Here is a 20359-nt window from a genome sequence, read left to right on the forward strand (position 1 = left end):
AACATTAAAAAGGAAGGCACCTCCAAGCAAAGCTGCCAACCAGTATCAGAACTGTGTGTAAATAAAGAATTCAAGAAAAATTTTACTCAATTGAGAGAATCAATCAAACCACGACCCATCCTTGAGCAGAACTCTTGGTAAACTGACTGCTGAATGACAGTGACCTTCAGTGGGATTTGTCTTCGTGGTTCACTGAGGTGAGTTCAAAAATTCTGCTTTGACAGTTTGACTACTCCTACACATGAGTAAGGTCATGAATTTACAAGCTATGATGGGCCATTCAACGCCTTGTAAAGAAAAGCTATATATACTTACGCCAGTCCCAGGGATAGGGAGACCTGCCTTCCACTAAATTTTTTGTTGGAATGAATGAATGAAGTGCATTTATCATTTCCATTTACTGACACCTTCTGGAATCATGTTCTGCATAAATTTTGAACTTGACTTAAATCAGTCTGTTGGACTATTTAAAAAAAACAACCCACAGCCCACCTGTCTGCATTTTAAACAAAATGTTTTGTTTCTATTTTGCTTCTAGTCTTAACATCAGCTGTTTTCTATAACAGACTGTGATTGCCTGAAGATGATTATAAGGGATTAATCAGCCTACTAAAAATATGCACACAACTACTCTGAAGTTGTGTGAAGTTTATTAAGCATTTCTCAAATCTGTCTTCATTAGTATACAATGTTTACGTACAAAATGCTTCAATAATTTTATACTTAAGAAATGCTTGTATTGAAGTATGCATACATAGTTAAGGAAGACAAAAACATCATGGTTATTACAGAGCAATTACTTGTGTAGTAGGGGTTTTTTTCCCCCATCACCAACGCATTTTTTCAAGGATTCTCCGCTAAATCTTTAAACTAACAGCCTTTGCCACGCTAGCATCAATGACAATGCACTACTAAAGACCTTCCATAAATACTTCAAAGAATAATTTACACTGAAACAGACCTCTAAAGGTCAGCTAATCCAAATAGCGCCCACTCAAAGCAAGCCCAACAAGACCAAACTGCCCATGACATGATCCAGTCAAGTTCTGAATTCCTCCAAGGACAGCGACTCCATATCTCTTCTAGGCATCCACCTATTCCAATGTTTCACCACTTCAATGGTGAAAAACGTTTTCCTTGTATGTACTGAGTTTTTGATGACGTAACTTGTCTCCATTGCCTCTTGTCCTGTCACTAAGCATCTCTGAGAAGAGGCTGGCTCCAACTCCTCTACATGTTTCCTCATCTGCATATTTTAAGACAGCAATATGATCTCCCACAGTCATTTCTTCTTAAGACAGAATAAACCCAATTCTCTCAGGCTCTCTACATTTATTGCGCTCCAGCACCCTAATCATCCTGTTAGCTCTCCATCAGGCTTGATCCAACATGGCAACATCTTTCTTGTACTTGGGACCTCAAAACAGGACTCATACCCATCATATCTGAAGTGAAAACTTACCTTGACAGGGATCATGTGCTTTGTGTCATACAAAGAACGGCAGATTTTCAAAATTTCGTTTCCCATGTTCTCCTTTTCCTCAGGTGGGCATCGCTGTAGCATAGCAGTCCCCAGTTTCACCCAGGGATTATCATCTGTGCATGATCTGCCCAGAAAAAACAGAGTTGTACAGAGAATATAAATATGCATACATACCCCTACCATTTTCTGTAGGTTTTTTTTTTTTTTTTTACTTTCTTACTTTTTTTCCTCTCTTTTTTTTTTTTTGGTGAAGTAAAGCATAATCTCATGAAAGAGAGAGGACGAAGTTTTGAGACGAGTTACTATCCTGATGCCATCATTCTTCCCATGCAAAGAAGCTTAAAGTATTTTGAATTATGATATGTTGTTACAATCCCTGATGGATCACGCACCAGATAAAGATCGATCAAATTGGAATAGCATAGGAACAGCTTCTCCTGGCTTTATACCAGCTAATTTCCCAAGCAGAATGGTATCGAGGGAGGGGTGACAAGAATCCAGCATTTGTAATTTTGTTTGCTTTGATCACATTCTAACAGCATCTGTCTCTCAAGTATCTCTTGTTTCTGAGTGAAGAAAATATTTCCAAGATTCACATTCTTATTTTCAAGTCCAACAAGTACAAACAAAAATAAACTTTTCTTATAGCCCATCCAAACAGGGTGGGAAAAGTACATGCATCTGTACTTATCCGTTAGTAGATATGGATGCAGATACATTTGTTTTACATATGAAGTTCTGTGTGGAATTAGAAGAACATTTTGAATGTCATGTCACCATTACAAAGTCAGACTTAAGCAGATGGCAGACAGTAGATACAAGTGAATTTAATCACACATGATGATAAAGGCAATGTTTATGATAAAGTTTTGTTGCTGAAACATTTCTTGGCCCAAAGCCGCTATTTGCTAGATGATGGAGATGCCTGGCTACTTTTGTTAGGGGTAGGTGTGCTTGCTAGGACTGCACGTACTGACAAAAATGGGTAGCAGATTGGAGCTTTTAAAGGAAAGCATGAAGTATAACACCGGACCACATCTACCTGCCATTTTCCTAATGTGAATTAAGTTAATGCATTTCAATTCCCATCTACAATGGGCTAAAATCATGCACGATCACAGCTTAGATCATGATTACATTGAGCCACAGTAACACAAGCACTATGTTCACCTGTGCATAACCTTAGGAAGGCATAAAAGGTGGTTTAAAAATCACCCCATCAATCTCTTTGGCCATTAATTAGCAACCCAAAGTCATGGGAAACTTTTCATTTTAGCTTGAAGGAAAAAAAAAGAAAAATCACAGGAAGACCAAATCTGTCAGGTTCGTCTTAAAATTTAGTGTAAATTAAGATACTCATCCAGCACATGTGGGAAGGAGTAGTAAAGTGTTGTCAAAGCACTGCTTTTCAAAGATATTACTTGGCATTAATTGTTCAAAGTAACACATTAATATCACTATAAACTGAGTCTGTTAGGAGAGTCTGTTGGATTGACATATATCAAGGAATAGGTCTGACAACTCTGGAAAGGACAATGACCAATATCTACTATTTCATATATAAAAACTCTCTCCTGATCATCCTCCACTTTCAAAAGTAGATACTGTAAACAAATAAAGCAAGCTCCACATGAAGCTGACATTACATCCTAACATGAAAACCAGACAGAGATGCTAGGAATGAGTAACTTTGAATGCAAACCAAACAGAAATCATTATCTTTATTCCTTCTGACAACTTAATTGAGCCTTTCTATCAGTCACAGTCACTGAGCACAGAGTCGCCACAACTCCAGCTGGCAACAGCAGAGCTCCTCCTCTCCTCTCCTCTCCTTCCAACCTGGTGGGTCGAACCCAAAGATGCCGGCTTATTCAACAGGCAGAACATGATGCACTTAATCTATGAACCCCCAGTAAGGTTAGGAGACGAAAAAACAAAACCCTGCAACTTCATCTTTGCCACCAGTTAAATTGATAGCTCCTGCTATGTGATCCATCTCTTGCCTAAAGGCACGGAGAGTCATAATGAATTTCCATTTTTATAGCTGCTGCCTCCAGAGTACATTAAGAAAACCTATAAGAATTTCCCAGTAGAAAAAGAAAACAAAAATCCCACTACAAAAACCAGAAGTCAGAAATAACCAGAAAGATGCAAGGCCACAAGACTTGCCATGTGTGGGTTTATTTTTTTAAGTAAATATCAAATATATACTTTACATAGATAAATCTTTTCTCAACACAATTCTTTATAATTATTTCGAATACTTGTGTGATCTATTAACAAATATCTGTTATCTGCCATCTCTAAATAAAAACAAGATTCAGTTACCAAAATCTGACACCTACAGGTAAAATTCAGTTTTGTTCTCTCCTGGGTTTTGCTTTAGTTCAACTATGGTCAAAAAAAAAAAAAGTTATTTCGCAACATGAAAAAAGGAAATATTTCAAAACCTCAGCATGAACACGTTATTTTTTTGCTCAGAATCAAGAGAGGGAATTTTTGGATTAAGCTGAAAAAAAAAAAAGAAAGGTGAATTGAACTATTAAGTCCCTAAATGCTCAAAATGTTCAAAAACACCTTATCAATTTTTAAAATAAATATAAAAAAATGGCAGCAAGTGCTTTTTGAATGTAGGCAGCAAGTTCCAAAGGACTGCAGAGCTTCAGGTACTGTCAATCTTTTTTTTTTTTTAAAAATCTTTATGAAGTGCTTAAAATGACATCTGAATATGAGACACCTAGACACGAAAGCATGAATGCATAACAAGGATGTGAAAGTAAAATTTTAAAAAGTATATGATTTTGAGTACTGACTGAAAAACCCGAGCTACCTCCTCTCTGTTTCCTCACAGTCAACATGGGATATTGTGATATGAAGAGAATCATATTTGCAGGTGAATAATGAGCACTATTCTAGCCGGAGTGTTTTAAAATACAAGAACTCAAAAAAAAACATTAAAAAGCACAGACTTATCATTAACAGAAAGGTCACAAAAGTTCTTTAAAAAAAATAAAAGGCTACTGAAAAAAAAACCAAACTTCAGTTATTTTACTTCTCCTTCCTTTTTGAGCCTTTATAGAATGTAAATTGTATTTTCTAGCTTTATATTCCATTATAAGTATTAGATATTTACTGTTAGGCTGAAAACCAAACCCTTAAGTATTCAAATGACTCAGTCTTAAACTCCCCTGTTCCTGCACATATCGTTACATTGGCACTAAACAATCAGTTAGCAACGGCATCTCTTTTCTGAAGCAGAGCAGGAACAAATAAGTAAAGATTAAACAAAAACCTTAATACGTATGGCTAAACAATTGGCTTAACTGCTCGCAGCTCTCCTACTTGCTGAAGAATTTCTTAATATACCTTGCTTTAAATTGAGATTGTTGAAAACTTTCCTAACAAAACAGTTCCTGCTCCTTACTCCAACCCAGTCATCAAGGTGGCTTTTTCAGAAACACAATTTCAGGAACATATATATTACAAAAGGCTAGGCTGGTAAGAATAACTGAATGTTGCCTCTGTTGCATATTTCCATGTTAACAGAAGAGGGAAGAATGAGCAACGCAAGAGGAGGAGAAGACCCCAGAGCAGAGCAGGGCACGCCTGCAGCAGCCTTCCCAAAGGTGCAGAGATGGGTGTACGATAGCGACTGCCAGTGACAATGGGGAGAGAGAGAAGAGAAGGTTCAGATAAAGAAGACAGAAAATACCAGAGATTTTTTTGGATTGCTGTTGGGCCTCAGAGCACAATCTCTGCTTCCTGGCTGGCATCATGTCAGGATTTACAAAGCAAACTAATTCAAATTAATGCAAGCCAAAATAATTAAAAAGAAATGTAAACTATTCCCAGCACACTATAACAGGAGTTAGTTGAAAAAAATAAAATAAAGTCTAACTACCTACTTGACAGGAGTTTGTGAAATGAATCCTGTCTCATATCAGGGAATACTAAAGAGAGCTGTACCTGACTTTTTTTAAACCAATCATACTTGAGGTGGCGGGATTGAGGGTGGAATAAGGACAGAACTTCATTTCAGGAGCACTATTAGCTGTTAAGACAGATGTTTTGAGTTCACTCAAATTCATTTTAATGACAGCACACTGATTATAAAAGTCAAAATTCAAGTTGAGAACACTTCTGCACATCAAATATATTATTCCTGTAGACAGAAGTACAAAAATACACATTTTAGTTGTATACAGAACTACATAGCCTAGATTTAAATTTAGGTTGAATCCTTATAACAAGGACTTGATGTTTGTCCTTTAGACTTTGTAAAAAAACTGAACGACAAAAAAAAAAAATAGCAAAGCATCCCCACAAAAATAAAACCCAAAACAACTCCAAAACATATTTGGCTGAGTCAATACAAGTGGAAGAAATTTACAAAAAAGACTCCCAACTATGATCACATGCTGTCTACTATTAGAACATCATATATGTTTTTTGAAAGCACTAGCAATGAGCTAGAAAGGACTTTCAAGCCACAATGAGTATTCCTGCTGACACAGGATTTATAAAGCATTCGCTCAGTCTAGCAAGTACTGTTAGAAACAACAGTGATAATAAAAGGAAAGCAATGCAAATATAAACACAGAAAGACCCCAGAGTGAAAAATATCCCCACCCCCTTGATATATTTTTTTTAGCAGGAAAACTCTTAGTAAGGAAAGGAAAACTGAACCATCATTGACTTACTCATTAAATAAAGGAACAAACAGAACAGGCAACTTTCTTACTGAGAAAACAACCAAGAAATACAAGAGGGAAGGGGGCAGAAGGAGAATTTAATCTCTGTCACTTCTTTCAAGGTGCCGCCTCAACTCTTCTCCCCAAACAAAACACTGATATGGCAAGGAAGAGAACAGACTAGATGTTTTTTCCCCACCCTTCAGCCTAGCAGAGAGAACTGAAGGACGAAACAAGGGTGGTAACTATGCTCTGTGCCCAGCCCCCTTTAAAAACAAACAAACAAAAAACCACAACAACAAACCCAAGCCAAACAGATCATTTCCTACATTCCTACACTATGAACTCAATTGCTTGCTCCACTAATTAAATCCGTTTTCATTTTTTAGTTGTCTAGAGTTTCTGTCACTTTAGTGCTGAGTTCAGGAAAACTAGCTGGGAGCCTGCAGGGTAGATCACATTTGGGAATCATAAGAGGCAGAGGTTCTCCATGAAACCACTACAGGTGGCTATTACTAATGAAAGAGAAGAGAGCAACTTTCTCCTGAAGGCTTTCCAAAGCCTCCTGGCAAAACCAAAGCAGTGAAAAGAGACATTGAAGTTTTAGTAATAACAAAAATTACTATATAAATAAATAAATCTAATCACAGGATAAAATCTGCAGTTTGTTCTTAGCATAAAGCCTCAAGAACATGAGCTGGTCAGCCTCACCTCAGTTCCTGCGAAGATGAAGCAAATCCCCCTGGAAGCATTTCCAAGCAAATAAAGGACATGAAGTAGACTAAGAGTAGTCAGCAGGGACGTAAAAAGGGGAAATCATGCCTCATCAACCTGATACCCTTCTTTGATGAAATGAATGACTTGGTGGATGACAGCTGATATTATGTACCTAGAATTCATTCATCAAGGCTTGACACTGCCTCCCACAACACCCTCATTGACAAACTGATGAAGTATGGGCTAGTGAGGCAGACTCAAAATTGGCTGAACTGCCAAGCTCAAATGGTTGTGATCAGTGGCACAAAGTCTAGTTGGAGACCAGTGACCACTGGTGGATCCCAGGGGTCTATACTGAGGCCAACAGTCTAACATCTTCATTAAGTTTGACAGGATGACCATCAGACAGAGTGCACTGTCAGGAAGTTTACAGATGATACAAAACTGGGAGAGAGTGCTGAAACACCAGATGGTTGTGCTGCCATTCAGTGGTACCTTAAGAGGCTGATGGAATGGGCAGAGATCAATCACATGAAACTCAAAGGGAAATGCAAAGCCCACCCCCTACCTGGGCAGAAATAACCATCAGTACTGGCTGAAAGATAACCAGCTGGAAAGGAGCCTGGACAACAAGGTGACCATGAGTAAGCCATGTGCCCTCACAGCAAAGAAGGACAACAGTATCCTGGTCTGCATCAGGAAGAGTGTTGCCAGTAGGCGGAGGGAGGTGAACCTTCTCCTCTGCTTAGCACTAGTGAGACATCACAAGTGACAAACACAGAGGGATTGGTGGAGGACATTAAGGTTGGGGGCACCCTAGGTTGTAGTGATCATGAAATGATTGAGTTCAGGATCATGGGTACTATCCACAAAACAACAACAAGAAGTAAAATTACAACCTTGGATTTCAGGAGGGCTAACTTCGACCTCTTCAAGAAACTGCTTGGAGAGATCCCGTGGGCTAGGGCTCTGGAAGGCAAAGGGGCTCAAGAAAGCTGGTTGATATTCAAAGACCACTTCCTCCAAGCTCAGGATCGGTGCATCCCTAAGAGAAAGAAATCGGCCAAGGGACGCAGGAGACCTGCATGGTTGAGCAGGGAGCTTCAGAAAAAGCTCAAGTGGAAGAAGGAAGTTTATAATAAGTGGAAGAAGGGACTGACCCCTTGGGAGGATTACAAGAATGCCACCAGAGCGTGCAGGGATGAAACAAGGAAAGCCAAGGCCGCCTTGGAATTAGACCTGGCTAGGGACATCAAGCACAACAAAAAGAGCTTCTACAAGTATATTGGAAGCAAAAGGAAGACCAGGGAAGTTGTAGGCCCACTGCTGAATGAGGCAGGAGTCATGGTGACGGAGGATGTGGAGAAGGCAGAGTTACTGAATGCCTTCTTTGCTTCGGTCTTTTCTGCTCGGCCCAGCCCTCAGGAGTCCCAGGCATTGAATAAAGTAACAGGGAAAGAAGACGACTTCCCTTGGGTTGAGGAGGAGCGAGTGAGGGACCAATTAGATCATCTAGACATTCACAAGTCCATGGGCCCTGATGGGAGGCACCCGAGAGTGCTGAGGGAGCTGGCAGAAGTCATTGCTGGGCCGCTCTCCATCATCTTTGAAAGGTCCTGGAGAACAGGTGAGGTGCCTGCGGACTGGAGGAAAGCCAATGTCACTCCAGTCTTCAAGAAAGGCAAGAAGGAGGAGCCGGGGAACTACAGGCCGGTCAGCCTCACCTCCATCCCTGGAAAGATGATGGAACAGCTCGTTCTGGGTGTCATCTCAAGGCACGTGGAGGAAAGGAAAGCTATCAGAAGTACTCAGCATGGATTCACCAAGGGGAAATCATGTCTGACTAACCTGATAGCCTTCTACGATGGCATGACTAGATGGATAGATGAGGGGAGGGCGGTAGATGTGGTCTACCTTGACTTAAGCAAGGCGTTTGACACGGTCTCCCACAGCATCCTCATAGGGAAGCTTAGGAAGTGTGGGTTAGATGAATGGACAGTGGGGTGGATAGAAAACTGGTTGAAAGATAGAGCTCAGAGGGTTGTGATTAGGGGCACAGAGTCTAGTTGGAGACCAGTGACGAGTGGTGTTCCCCAGGGGTCAGTACTGGGTCCAGTCCTGTTCAACATATTCATCAATGACCTGGATGAGGGGATAGAGTGCACCCTCAGCAAGTTTGCTGATGACACCAAGCTGGGTGGGGTGGCTGACACACCGGAAGGCTGTGCCGCCATACAGAGAGACCTGGACAGGTTGGAGATCTGGGCAGAGAGAAACCTTATGAAGTTCAACAAGGGCAAGTGTAGGGTGCTGCACCTGGGGAGGAACAACCCCATGCACCAGTACAGGTTGGGTGCTGACCTGCTGGAGAGCAGCTCTGTGGAAAGAGACCTGGGAGTCCTGGTGGACAACAGGATGACCATGAGTCAGCAATGTGCCCTTGTGGCCAAGAAGGCCAATGGCATCCTGGGGTGCATCAAGAGGAGCGTGGCCAGCAGGTCAAGGGAGGTCATCCTCCCCCTCTACTCTGCCTTGGTGAGGCCGCACCTGGAGTACTGTGTCCAGTTCTGGGCTCCCCGGTTCAAGAGGGACAGGGAACTGCTGGAAAGGGTGCAGCGGAGGGCTACGAGGATGATTAGGAGACTGGAACACCTCTCTTATGAGGAAAGGCTGAGGGATTTGGGTCTCTTCAGTCTGGAAAAAAGACGTCTGAGGGGTGACCTTATCAACGCTTATAAATACTTAAAGGGTGGGTGTCAGGACGATGGGGCGAGGCTCTTTTCAGTGGTGCCCGGGGACAGGACAAGAGGCAATGGGCACAAACTGGAACATAGGAAGTTCCACCTAAACATGAGGAGGAACTTCTTTACCCTGAGGGTGGCAGAGCACTGGAACAGGCTGCCCAGAGAGGTGGTGGAGTCTCCATCTCTGGAGACATTCAAAACCCACCTGGACGTGTTCCTGTGTAACCTGCTCTAGGTGACCCTGCTCTGGCAGGGGGGTTGGACTAGATGATCTCCAGAGGTCCCTTCCAACCCTATGATTCTATGATTCTATGATTCTATGATCTGGAGTGCTGAGTCCAGTGCTGGGCTGCCCAGTACAAAAGTGACACTGAGATACTGATGTGAGTTCAGTAAAGTGCCACAAAGATGATGAAGGGATTGGAGTATCTGTCCCACGAGCAGAGGCTGAGAGAGATAAGAGAGTTGGGACTAGTTCAGCCTGGAAAAGAGAAGGATTGGTGGAATTTTATCAATTGTATAAATGCCTGATGGGGAAAGTGAAGAGGAAGTGTGACTTTTCTCACTGATGCCCAATGAGGCAAAGAAGCAATGGGCACAAATAGAAACACGGTACATTTTACCAAAATGTAAGAAAAATGTTTTTATCGTAGTTGTTGTGGAGTGTCCAGTCTTGGAGCTATTCAAAACTACATGCCTCGAGCAGGCTACTCTAGCTGACCCTGCTTTGAGCAAGGCGGGGTGGAGTAGACATCTCTACAGATCCCTTCTGACCCCAACTATTGCTAAATACATGAAAATCACAAAATCACATACAAGGTTGTGAATTAATTTACCCTGTTCTCTTGCCTCTTATCTTAGCCCACTTGATTTTTTTAATGTCAAAATTGTGACTACGTAAATGCCTAGGCGCTATACTAACCACTTTAGGCCCTAAATGAGTTATGATACAGGTGATCAAAGTATTTTGTGCAAACTTTCAGATTTCACAGATCTTGGAACTAAGAGGTATCTCACCTCTGAAATTTAAACCACTGTTAGTTTTGACTACAAATCACATTTAATCATTATTTAGTTTTTTCTTCTTCACTTTAGGAGGTCTGCCTGAAGGAACAGAACACTAAATGGGAGATAAAATTAAATCATTTTTAATTTCCTCTGTTACGGAGCAGTAGACAAGAACTATCTATATACCAGAAGAGTTCTCCTTTCACAAAATCTTTAGTCTTTCTTTTCAACTCAAGGAAAAACAATATTGCTAATTGCAGCAATATTTCACTTGACCCTTTGTTCCATACATTTAACTTTTTTTTTTTAATCTAAACACTACCTTAAATTAAGTTTGACAGTACCCACAAAATGTTAGGCACCCAATTTTTAATTGCAACAAAACAAAACTAAAAAGATAAGTTGCAACATCAATTTGTGACAGAACACACAGCAGTCCTTGTACTTAATGCACTGAAGACTATTTTTGGCTCATAAAACTGGTTAATGCTCATCCAGAAATTGCAAACAAGCTGCAGGCTTGAAGGCGAATAACTCTAACAGATTACCTTCTAATGGAACAGTTCTCTACAAGTACAGAAAAGAGTTACTTCTCGTAACAAGATAAGCGTTAACTTTTCTGACAAATCAATATACAAACACTTTGTGGAGCGTAGTCTTCAAGTTAAACAGGTTGTAAGCAATACCCCAAAGTAATCCAAAGGAAGCATCACTTAATGTCTCTAACCTAACTACTGTCAGATAAGACATGGCACATTGTACTTGCTAGCCAAAAATTTATTAATATTATTGCTCTCCTTGAAAGATATGTGACTTTTCCCTAATAAGATTATATGAATCCTTATATCTTAGAAGTGATCATCTGTTATAGAATAGAACAGCTAAAATTTTTACCTTTAAATGTGTTCAGAAAGTCACAGACAAAACCCAAAGAACTAGTGAAAAATAATGTAGTCAAAACGTTCCAAATTAACACTTTCAATAAATACCTATTCTGATGGGTGCAATGCTGAATTTTAAAATAATTATTTTTGGTTTGAATTGTTGGCTAGGATATGCCTGCCCTAGTATATATTCTTTACTTTTGGATACTTTATTCAGAGACAGAAAGAATAGGTAGGGAATCTAGAAAAGAGAAGCACCATTGCTTGGTAGCATTACTTTCCTAGATCTCTCCTGCAGGCGGGGGCACATCCACCTGAACATTACCTTTCAAAGGTTTCGACACGGTTCCCCACAGCCTCCTCCTAGAGAAACTGATGCATTACGGTCTAGACAAATGGTCTGTGCAGTGGGTGGGGAACTGGCTGACAGGCCGCACGCAGAGGGTGGTGGTCAATAACTCCTTTTCAATCTGGCAACCTGCCACAAGTGGGGTGCCCCAGGGATCAATACTGGGCCCAATGCTGTTTAATATCTTCGTAAGTGATCTGGATGATGGGATTGAGTGCACCCTGATGAAGTTTGCTGATGATACCAAACTGAGTGGGGAAGTGGACATTTTAGAAGACGTGGATAGGCTGGAAGAGTGGGCTCACAAGAACCTTATGCAGTTCAACAAGGATAACTGTAAGGTCCTGCACCTCAGAAAACATAATCCAGGAGTGCAGCACAGGCTGGGATCTACCCGGCTGGGGAGCAGCTCTGTGGAAAGGGACCTGGGGGTCCTGGTGGACAAGCAGCTCAATATGAGTGAACAGTGTGCTGCTGTGGCAAAGGCAGCCAACACAATGCCAGGTTACATCAGCAAGGGCATCGAGCAGAGATAAGGAAGTCATTATCCTGCTCTACTCAGGCTACACCAGGAATACTGTGTTCCGTTTTGATCCCCGCTATGCAAAAAAGATATGGACAGGCTGGAGAGGGTCCAGGGAGGGGTCATCAAGATGATCAAAGGGCTGGGAAGCCTGCCACACAAGGAAAGGCTTAGAGAACTGAGTTTGTTCAGCCTTGAGAAAAGAAGGCTTGGGGGAGACCTTATCACCATGTTCCAGTATTTAACTACTGTTTGAAGAAATGCTTACCTGTTGCTCATGTCCACTGGTGGCCAAGCTTGAAGGAGCAAAACCAAGTGCTGAAACTCAGATGGACTGTGACTAGACTCCAGAAGTCCCAGGAAGAGATCATACCTTTTTTCTTCATTTTCAATATCTGTTATCTCTACCTAAAAACAACACAACGAAAAAAGAAAAAAAAACAAAACAGATTTCTTTTAAGAAATCAAGGATTTAAAAGCAAATCAAGAATCTATGAAGGACATCATTGCTGTAAAATAATGCAGGAACACAGTGAACATATTTTTCCCAGAAACTCATTTTCTTACCTCTGCAAATAAAACAGGAGAGTACACAGATGATGGGGAATGACTTAGGTGTACACTCCTAAAAGAATGTAACCCCCACAAGTACATTCATTGTTCAGAGGATCTTATCTGTCTTCTTCAAACAACCAAAAATTCCTTAAATTCCTTTTTCTCAGTATATAGACACATATACACACATATATGTATTTTTAAAGAATGGGTATGTCTAGTGCTTCCCTATTACATATTACTCTCACTCGCCTATGAAAATTCAATAGTTTTACCTGAATTTACAGCATCTAATCTTTTCTCCCACAGGAAAAAGCCTTGAAAGATGATTCTAAATTAATTTACCCAGTGAAGAACATCTGCTGACAAGTACTGTAATATTTCTCTGTATAGGTGTTTGAACCTAAGAAACGAAAACCCACACCCCATCAGCCAGCCACCAGACAACTCTATTTCAGGAAAAGTGTCCGTCTAAGTTTAAAACCTGCAGCTTCTGCCAGGACTTGAATTCACTTTAGTTGATGACAGGTTCTTTTACAGATAATTACTGCTTGCAGTTTGTATGGTAAAGAAGTAAAAGGTCTGACTGTTGAAGGAAGGTTGCTATAAATGAGAACCAACTTGCTACTAAATGAGAAGCAGCTTCTGTTTAAAAGTTTGTCTATCACGCTAGGAGGACTTTCACAAATGCAATAGCTATTCACTACCTACCTGACATACAAAAAGTTCTTGGAAGTTTAAAAATAATTTGTTATAATAACAAGGTAACTTCCTCTGCGTTATTACCACATTCTAACACTGAATTTTTCCTTCAAACTTCGAAAAGTTCCAGGATATCAAACACTTCAGTTTCATCTTATAATTCTGTTGAAGACACACAGCATTAACTGTTAACTTCTCTGTTTCAGCCCAAGTAGTTCTGAGACATCAAACATGGACCAAGTTTTCCTTACTTCTACAGCAACTCTAAAAGATTAAAGATTGCATTCCCATTTTTTCAAAGCGACTCTGATACATCAAGGGCAAATCTTTCAAAAGAGGCTGGAAAACAAAGATTACTGATGCATTTATTGAGTTGCCTACATAGTTTGTGACTTTAAAATATTTAGTGCAGAAAAACTGTTCGCTTCTCTCTCCAGGGTACATCTGAAAGCACCACATACTAAAACACTTCAGATAGCGAAGAAATGTTTCTGAGATCTGTCCATTTAAAACACTTCGCTGTACTGCAAATGTCACATAGCAAACATCAGTTACCCACCTGTAATATCACTAAATTCCGTCTATAGCTACCAATACAAAATATTATCATCTACAATATTTAAATCACAAGGCTAAAAAGAGAAGGGAAAAGAACAGGAAAGGGTAAAAGGGACAAAAGACATGCTAACCTCTAAGTATCGAAAATATTTAGCAATTAGCAAGTTACGTACTATCTAGCAACAGAACCTCTGCCATTGCTTCATCTGTCCCCAAACTCCTTTTTTAGACAACTAGCTCTAAATATTTAAAGCAAGTAAGTAGCATTCTGGATGGTCCATTGAGTGTATTTTAATATATTTGCACAAACAGCACGTTACTTCAAAACAGGCTAAATGTCCAGATCTCTCTAATGATAACTGTAAAAATGGAAAGAAATAGCACAGACAACATTAATAGATGAGAAGAGCTGTCACAGAAATTGAGCCATTAGTAGCAGGCATCCTATTCAACATGAACTAAATTCCAGTAATTCTACCTAATAACACATCTTTACAGACTCGGGTTTAATTTTTTTTTTTTTTTAATGAGATTGATTAATCTAACATTATACTATTGTGTTTTGGACAGCTGGATCCTTGCAATGTGATTGCTCATAAAAAAACCACATATTAATATGATCAAAGTAACTCAGAAGAATTATCTTTCTTTTCTTAAATAGGGTGTGTATTTCTTTCTACAATGGCCTTTTTCAAGTTGCCTACATTTCCCACTAAGAGTAATAAAGTGAACTTTCTACAGTGTTAGTTATTTATAGTTTTTAAGAAAACTATTGAAAATCCACTTTTTATATAGCATTTTAAATGCTCAGCACTTCCATTTAACATGAAACAGGTGAGATTAGAAATTAGCAACACTGTGTAAGAATGCACACTTTTAAGAGTGCATGTGGTGATGTAAAAAATGCAGCACTAAGGATAGAGGAAATGGAAGGTTAATAAAAGGGAATCAGAATCATAGAATCTTCATGGTTGGAAAGGACCTTTGAGATCATTGAGTCCAACCACACACACAAAAAAACCCCTACAATCTCTGCCACTGGAGCATGCCCTGAAGTGCCACATCTAGATGTTTCTTAAATACCTCTAGGGATGGTGACTCAACCTCCTCCCTGGGCAGGCTGTTCCAGTGCCTGACCACTCTTTCAGTAAAGTCATTCTTCCTAATATCTAATCTAAATCTCCCCTGCCGCAACTTCAGACCATTTCCTCTGGTCCTGTCATTATTCACCTGGGAGAAGAGGCCAACACCCACCTCTCTCCAACCTCCTTTCAGGTAGTTGTAGAGGGCAATGAGGTCTCCCCTCAGCCTCCTCTTCTCCAAGCTAAACATGCCCAGCTCCCTCAGCCTCTCCTCATATGCCCTGGTCTCCAGACCCCTCACCAGCCTGGTAGCTCTCCTCTGGACACGCTCCAGCACTTCAATGTCCCTCTTGTACAGAGAGGCCAAGGAAGGTTAATAAAATGGAAAATACCTAAGTATTGATAGGTAGATGAGAAGTATGATTGCTTTAAAAAAAAAAAAACAAAACAACAAACCAAAACAAAAAAAAAACCCCAAACTCCCCACCATTCCATCTTTTAAGTCCTAGCTATTTTCCCTTCTTCAACATATTTTAAGCTTCTGTGCATCTATCAGTCATCCCTATGCTCCACATACATCTGTTTCAAATAAGTTTTAAGCACGATGATACTCCTGTGACAACATGGTTGTTAAAATAACTTTTTTTCTGAAAAAGAGAAGCCAAGATTCAGATGTACACCCATCCTTTAACACCGAGAATGCCTGACTGTGTGTGACAATGGTCACACAAAAAAACTGTATCAGGAATGTTTTTCAAAAGCATCTTTCAGTTGAAACATCATCAAATACAAGCTGATTCTGCAAAGACTGTGTCCACACTTCACACTACGTGTTGATAAGTAGCCCCACTTGTTTAAAGAAGATCGCACAATGTCCAAAATTGTACCTTCTGAGAAGCAACTGTATTTAACTTGTGTGTATACGCCTTTAGACAATCAAGATGATTGAAATCTATGCACGATTTGCCCACTAGCAACACTAGAAAAATCCTAATGAGCAGAAGATCAACACTACGTACTGGAAACACAAACAACAATAAAACATTTAAAACCTCCAAGGTATTGTTATTCCTATATAACAGAAGAGTCTGTTTTAAGTTAACATCAGTGCTATGAAGTAAATCAAGGCACTTGCCTTAGATAGTTTCTGCACTGCTTTATAGTTTGAATGACAAGATACCTTGCCCTGTCTCTAATTCTTTCCTTATAATTCTCCAGAAATAGAAATTACAGTCAAAGCATGACAAAAAGTGATAGTTCCTTGCTACAAGAAAGCAGTAACTTGAAGCAGCACATTGGAATGAGGTTTTCGTTTATTTATATTTGGTACACATATACATGTGTGTGTATATATATATACACACATACATAGGTATAATATACACACACACACAGAGGCAACATACACTTTCCTCTGTTATTGTCTCCTCTTTCCAAGGCTGAGGGAGAGCACGGTGAGGAAGCAGCCACCTCAGGCAGCAGAAACAGAGCATGCTCTGTCAAAAAGTAGAAATTTCATCTTAACAGAGGTGAAAGCTACCCGAGATGAAGTTGCCATGGTTAGTTAAGCCTGTTGTTTTGTTGTAATAACACAGCAAAAAGATCAAAATTTCCACTTTTAACTAAACACTTCCTTTGCAGCGACTCTGAGCGATCTATTCAGGTAACTCTGAACATTGCAATGCAACAAGGCACCACATTTCTACCAGTATCTTTAAACCATGGTAATGGATACTATAACTCAGCTTTCCCTTCCTCCCTTTTTTTTTTTTAAAAAAAAAACAAAAATCAAAATAATCCTTCTAAAATACTCAAAACCTGCCACAAACTGCTCACAGCCCTGATAGCGCAAGTGCCTGTAAAGAAGAATCTGTCACTAAAGAGAATAATGAGGCGTGCAGTAAGGAGCATGCTTGAACTTCAGATGATCCCAAAGGAATATGAAAGAAAAAAAAAAAACCACACAACAAAGACACAAAAGCAAGGAAAAGTAAAGCAAAGACTTTCATTTTTAACAACAGATTTGCTCAACTCTGTCCTGATTTTTCCCTAGTTTCATGCCTTCTCTTTGGCAGTGGAACACAGCTGGTGTCATGTTTTTCATGAAAATAAAAGGCAGCACAAATATTTACCACTACGGGAAAATCAATTAGGGGAATTAATTTCAGAAATTATACTCATGATAGATTATAAAACGAAATACAAATTAAGTAAAACTAAACCTTATGTTAAACTGTTAAAATACACAATTTCATTATCGATGAGGGACGACATATGTTTAAAAAGCAAGATTATGCAAACATCTGCATATGCTAATGTTCCTTAAAAGAATATATAGGAAACTAAGAAAACAAAATACAGGCTACAGAAACAGTACTGAGTGATGCTTAAAACTGCATTAGATACTAGCAGCTGTCTGAACCAGTGCAAACTCCTCTTCATTGTACGTTCTCCTCCTGAGGACTTTGATTTTACATCTTTTCCCAGTTTCTCCTGTTATTAATTAGCAGCCTTTAGGATGGCTCATAAAGTAGTTCTGACTCATCCCATATTATCACCACTTAATAAAGGCAAAAATTAGTCCGCCTTTCTCAAAAGTTGTCCATGACACGAAATTAACCACATTCCTGAATGGGAATGCCAACTGCAGCTACAGCGTGTAGCAGCTATGGCATGCCAGAAGACAAAAGCCAGATTTTCTTTTTGTCGGAGATGTACAGAATCATAGAATGGTTCAGGTTGGAAGGGACCTACCTTAACAATCATCTGGTTCCAACCCCCCTGCCATGGGCAGGGACACCTCTGGGTTGCTCAAAGCCCCATCCAGCCTGGCCTTGAACACTTCCAGGGATGGGGCATCCACAGCTTCCCTGGGCAACCTGATCCAGTGTCTCACCACCCTCACAGTAAACAATTTCTTCCTGATATCTTACCTAAATCTCCCATCTTTCAATTTGGAGCTGTTACCCAGTGTCCTATCATTACACTCCCTGATAAAGAGTCCCTCCCCAGCTTTCCTGTAGGCCCCCTTCAGGTACTGGAAGGCCGCTATAAGGTCTCCCCAGAGTCTTCTCTTCTCCAGGCTGAATAGCCCCAACTCTCTCAGCCTGTCCTCATAGGAGAGATGCTCCAGCCCTCGGATCATCTTCATGGCCCTCTGCTGGACCAGTTCCAACAGGTCCATGTCCTTCTTGTGCTGGGGACTCCAGAGCTGGATGCAGTACTCCAGGTGGGGTCTCACCAGAGTGGAGTAGAGGGACAGAATCACCTCCCTCAAACTGCTGGCCACGCTTCTTTTGATGCGGCCCAGGACGTGGTTGGCTTTCTGGGCTGCAAGTGCACATTGCCTGCTCATGTTGAGCTTCTCATCCACCAGCACCCCCAAGTCCTTCTCCTCAGGGCTGCGCTCAAGCCATTCTCCACCCAACCTGTATTTGTGCCTGGGATTGCCATGACTCAGGTGCAGGACCTTGCACTTGGCCTGGCTGAACTTCATGAGGTTTGCCTGTGCCCACCTCTCAAGCCTGTCAAGGTCCCTCTGGATGGCACCCCTTCCCTCCAGTGTGTCGACCATGCCACACAGCTTGGTGGTGTTGGCAAACTTGCTGAGGGTGCACTCAATCCCACTGTCCATGTCGCCAACATAGATGTTAAACAGTGCCTGTCCTAGTACTGACCCCTGAGGAACGCCAGGTGTGGCCATCTAGCCAGTTCCTTATCCATTGAGTGGTCCATCCATCAAATCCATGCTTTTCCAATTTGGACAACAGGATTTCATGGGGGACACTGTCAAACGTTTTGCATAAGTCCAGGTAGATGACGTCGGTTGCTCTCTCCTTATCTACCAATGCTGTGGCAACATCATAGAAGGCCACCAAATTTGTCAGGCACAATTTGCCTTTGGTGAAGCCAAGTTGGCTATCACCAATCACCTCCTTATTTTCCATCTGCCTTAGCTGAGATCCCAGGAGGATCTGCTCCATCATCTTGCCAGGCCAGTTTTTAAGCACAGCCACATAATACACCTTATTGAATTACTTGAGTTTAGCCACCAAAACAGCTATTTTTCCTCAAGTAGTTATGGTCTGCTTACCAATAGCAGAGACTTGACACAGCATTAGTTCAGTCACCCATCCTCTTACAGGGACAGTTGTGAACTTGCTGTAACTTGCAAATCTTAAGAAAATTAAAACATTGCTGAAAAATATATTCCTGGAGTCCACTTATTTATCAAACAATTGGCCAAAATATCACAGAATCACAGAATCTTCATGGTTGGGAAGGACCCTTAAGATCGAGTCCAACCAAACATTCTACAATCTCTGCCACTAGAGCATGCCCTGAAGTGCCACATCTAGACGTTTCTTAAATACCTCTAGGGATGGTGACTCAACCACCTCCCTGGGCAGGCTGTTCCAGTGCCTGACCACTCTTTCAGTAAAGTAACTCTTCCTAATACCTAACCTAAACCCCCCCTGACGCAACTTCAGACCATATCTCTCTCAGTTTTGACATCATTTTGCTAGTAGGAAGCTACATCAGACAAGATTCCCAGAAACTTTAAAAAAAAAAAAACACATTTGGTTTTATATAAAAAACACGTGAAGCATATAAGTATGTATGCTTTTACTGCTAAAGTATAAATGATAAGAAGAACTTGGCCGTTGGTTGAGTTACTTGTAGTCTCTTCAAGAGTACATCACCTGAGCACAAACATACCCTTTTTATCTGAACTCAGCCACCCTGAGCAAAATTGGAAGGCGTGTTTTTTTTATCCAGTGCTGAAATAAAAACTTAATGCACTTACAATCCCTCCTCAAATAAAACCCCACACTGTTCTGCCTGATGATAAAATCTTTCAAAGATTTATATAGTTCTCTTCCCTCACAGATTAGATCCTACTAGATGCCCAAAATATTGAAACCGCATAATATGCTTTATCCACTTTCAATGCACAAACTTTTGACTTATCATCTCGTTCCATAGATTTGTTATTACTTTACAGGTACTCACCATGTGAGTATTGAAATATGAAAAGTTCCCTCAAAAGTTTGTTCTGTAGC

At 40.5% G+C, this 20359-nt stretch overlaps 1 protein-coding gene across 1 annotated transcript in view; it reads right to left on the reverse strand.

The window, feature by feature from the left end:
- The window catches only part of NBAS (NBAS subunit of NRZ tethering complex), a 194984-nt gene that overhangs the window by 16992 nt on the left and 157633 nt on the right, over window positions 1–20359 (reverse strand). The window contains 2 exon segments of the mRNA XM_063330494.1: window positions 1463–1607; window positions 12668–12807. Of these exon segments, the coding sequence (XP_063186564.1) occupies window positions 1463–1607; window positions 12668–12807 (285 nt within the window).

This window comes from Chroicocephalus ridibundus, chromosome 3, assembly GCF_963924245.1.
Source record: "Chroicocephalus ridibundus chromosome 3, bChrRid1.1, whole genome shotgun sequence".
NCBI lineage: Eukaryota > Metazoa > Chordata > Aves > Charadriiformes > Laridae > Chroicocephalus > Chroicocephalus ridibundus.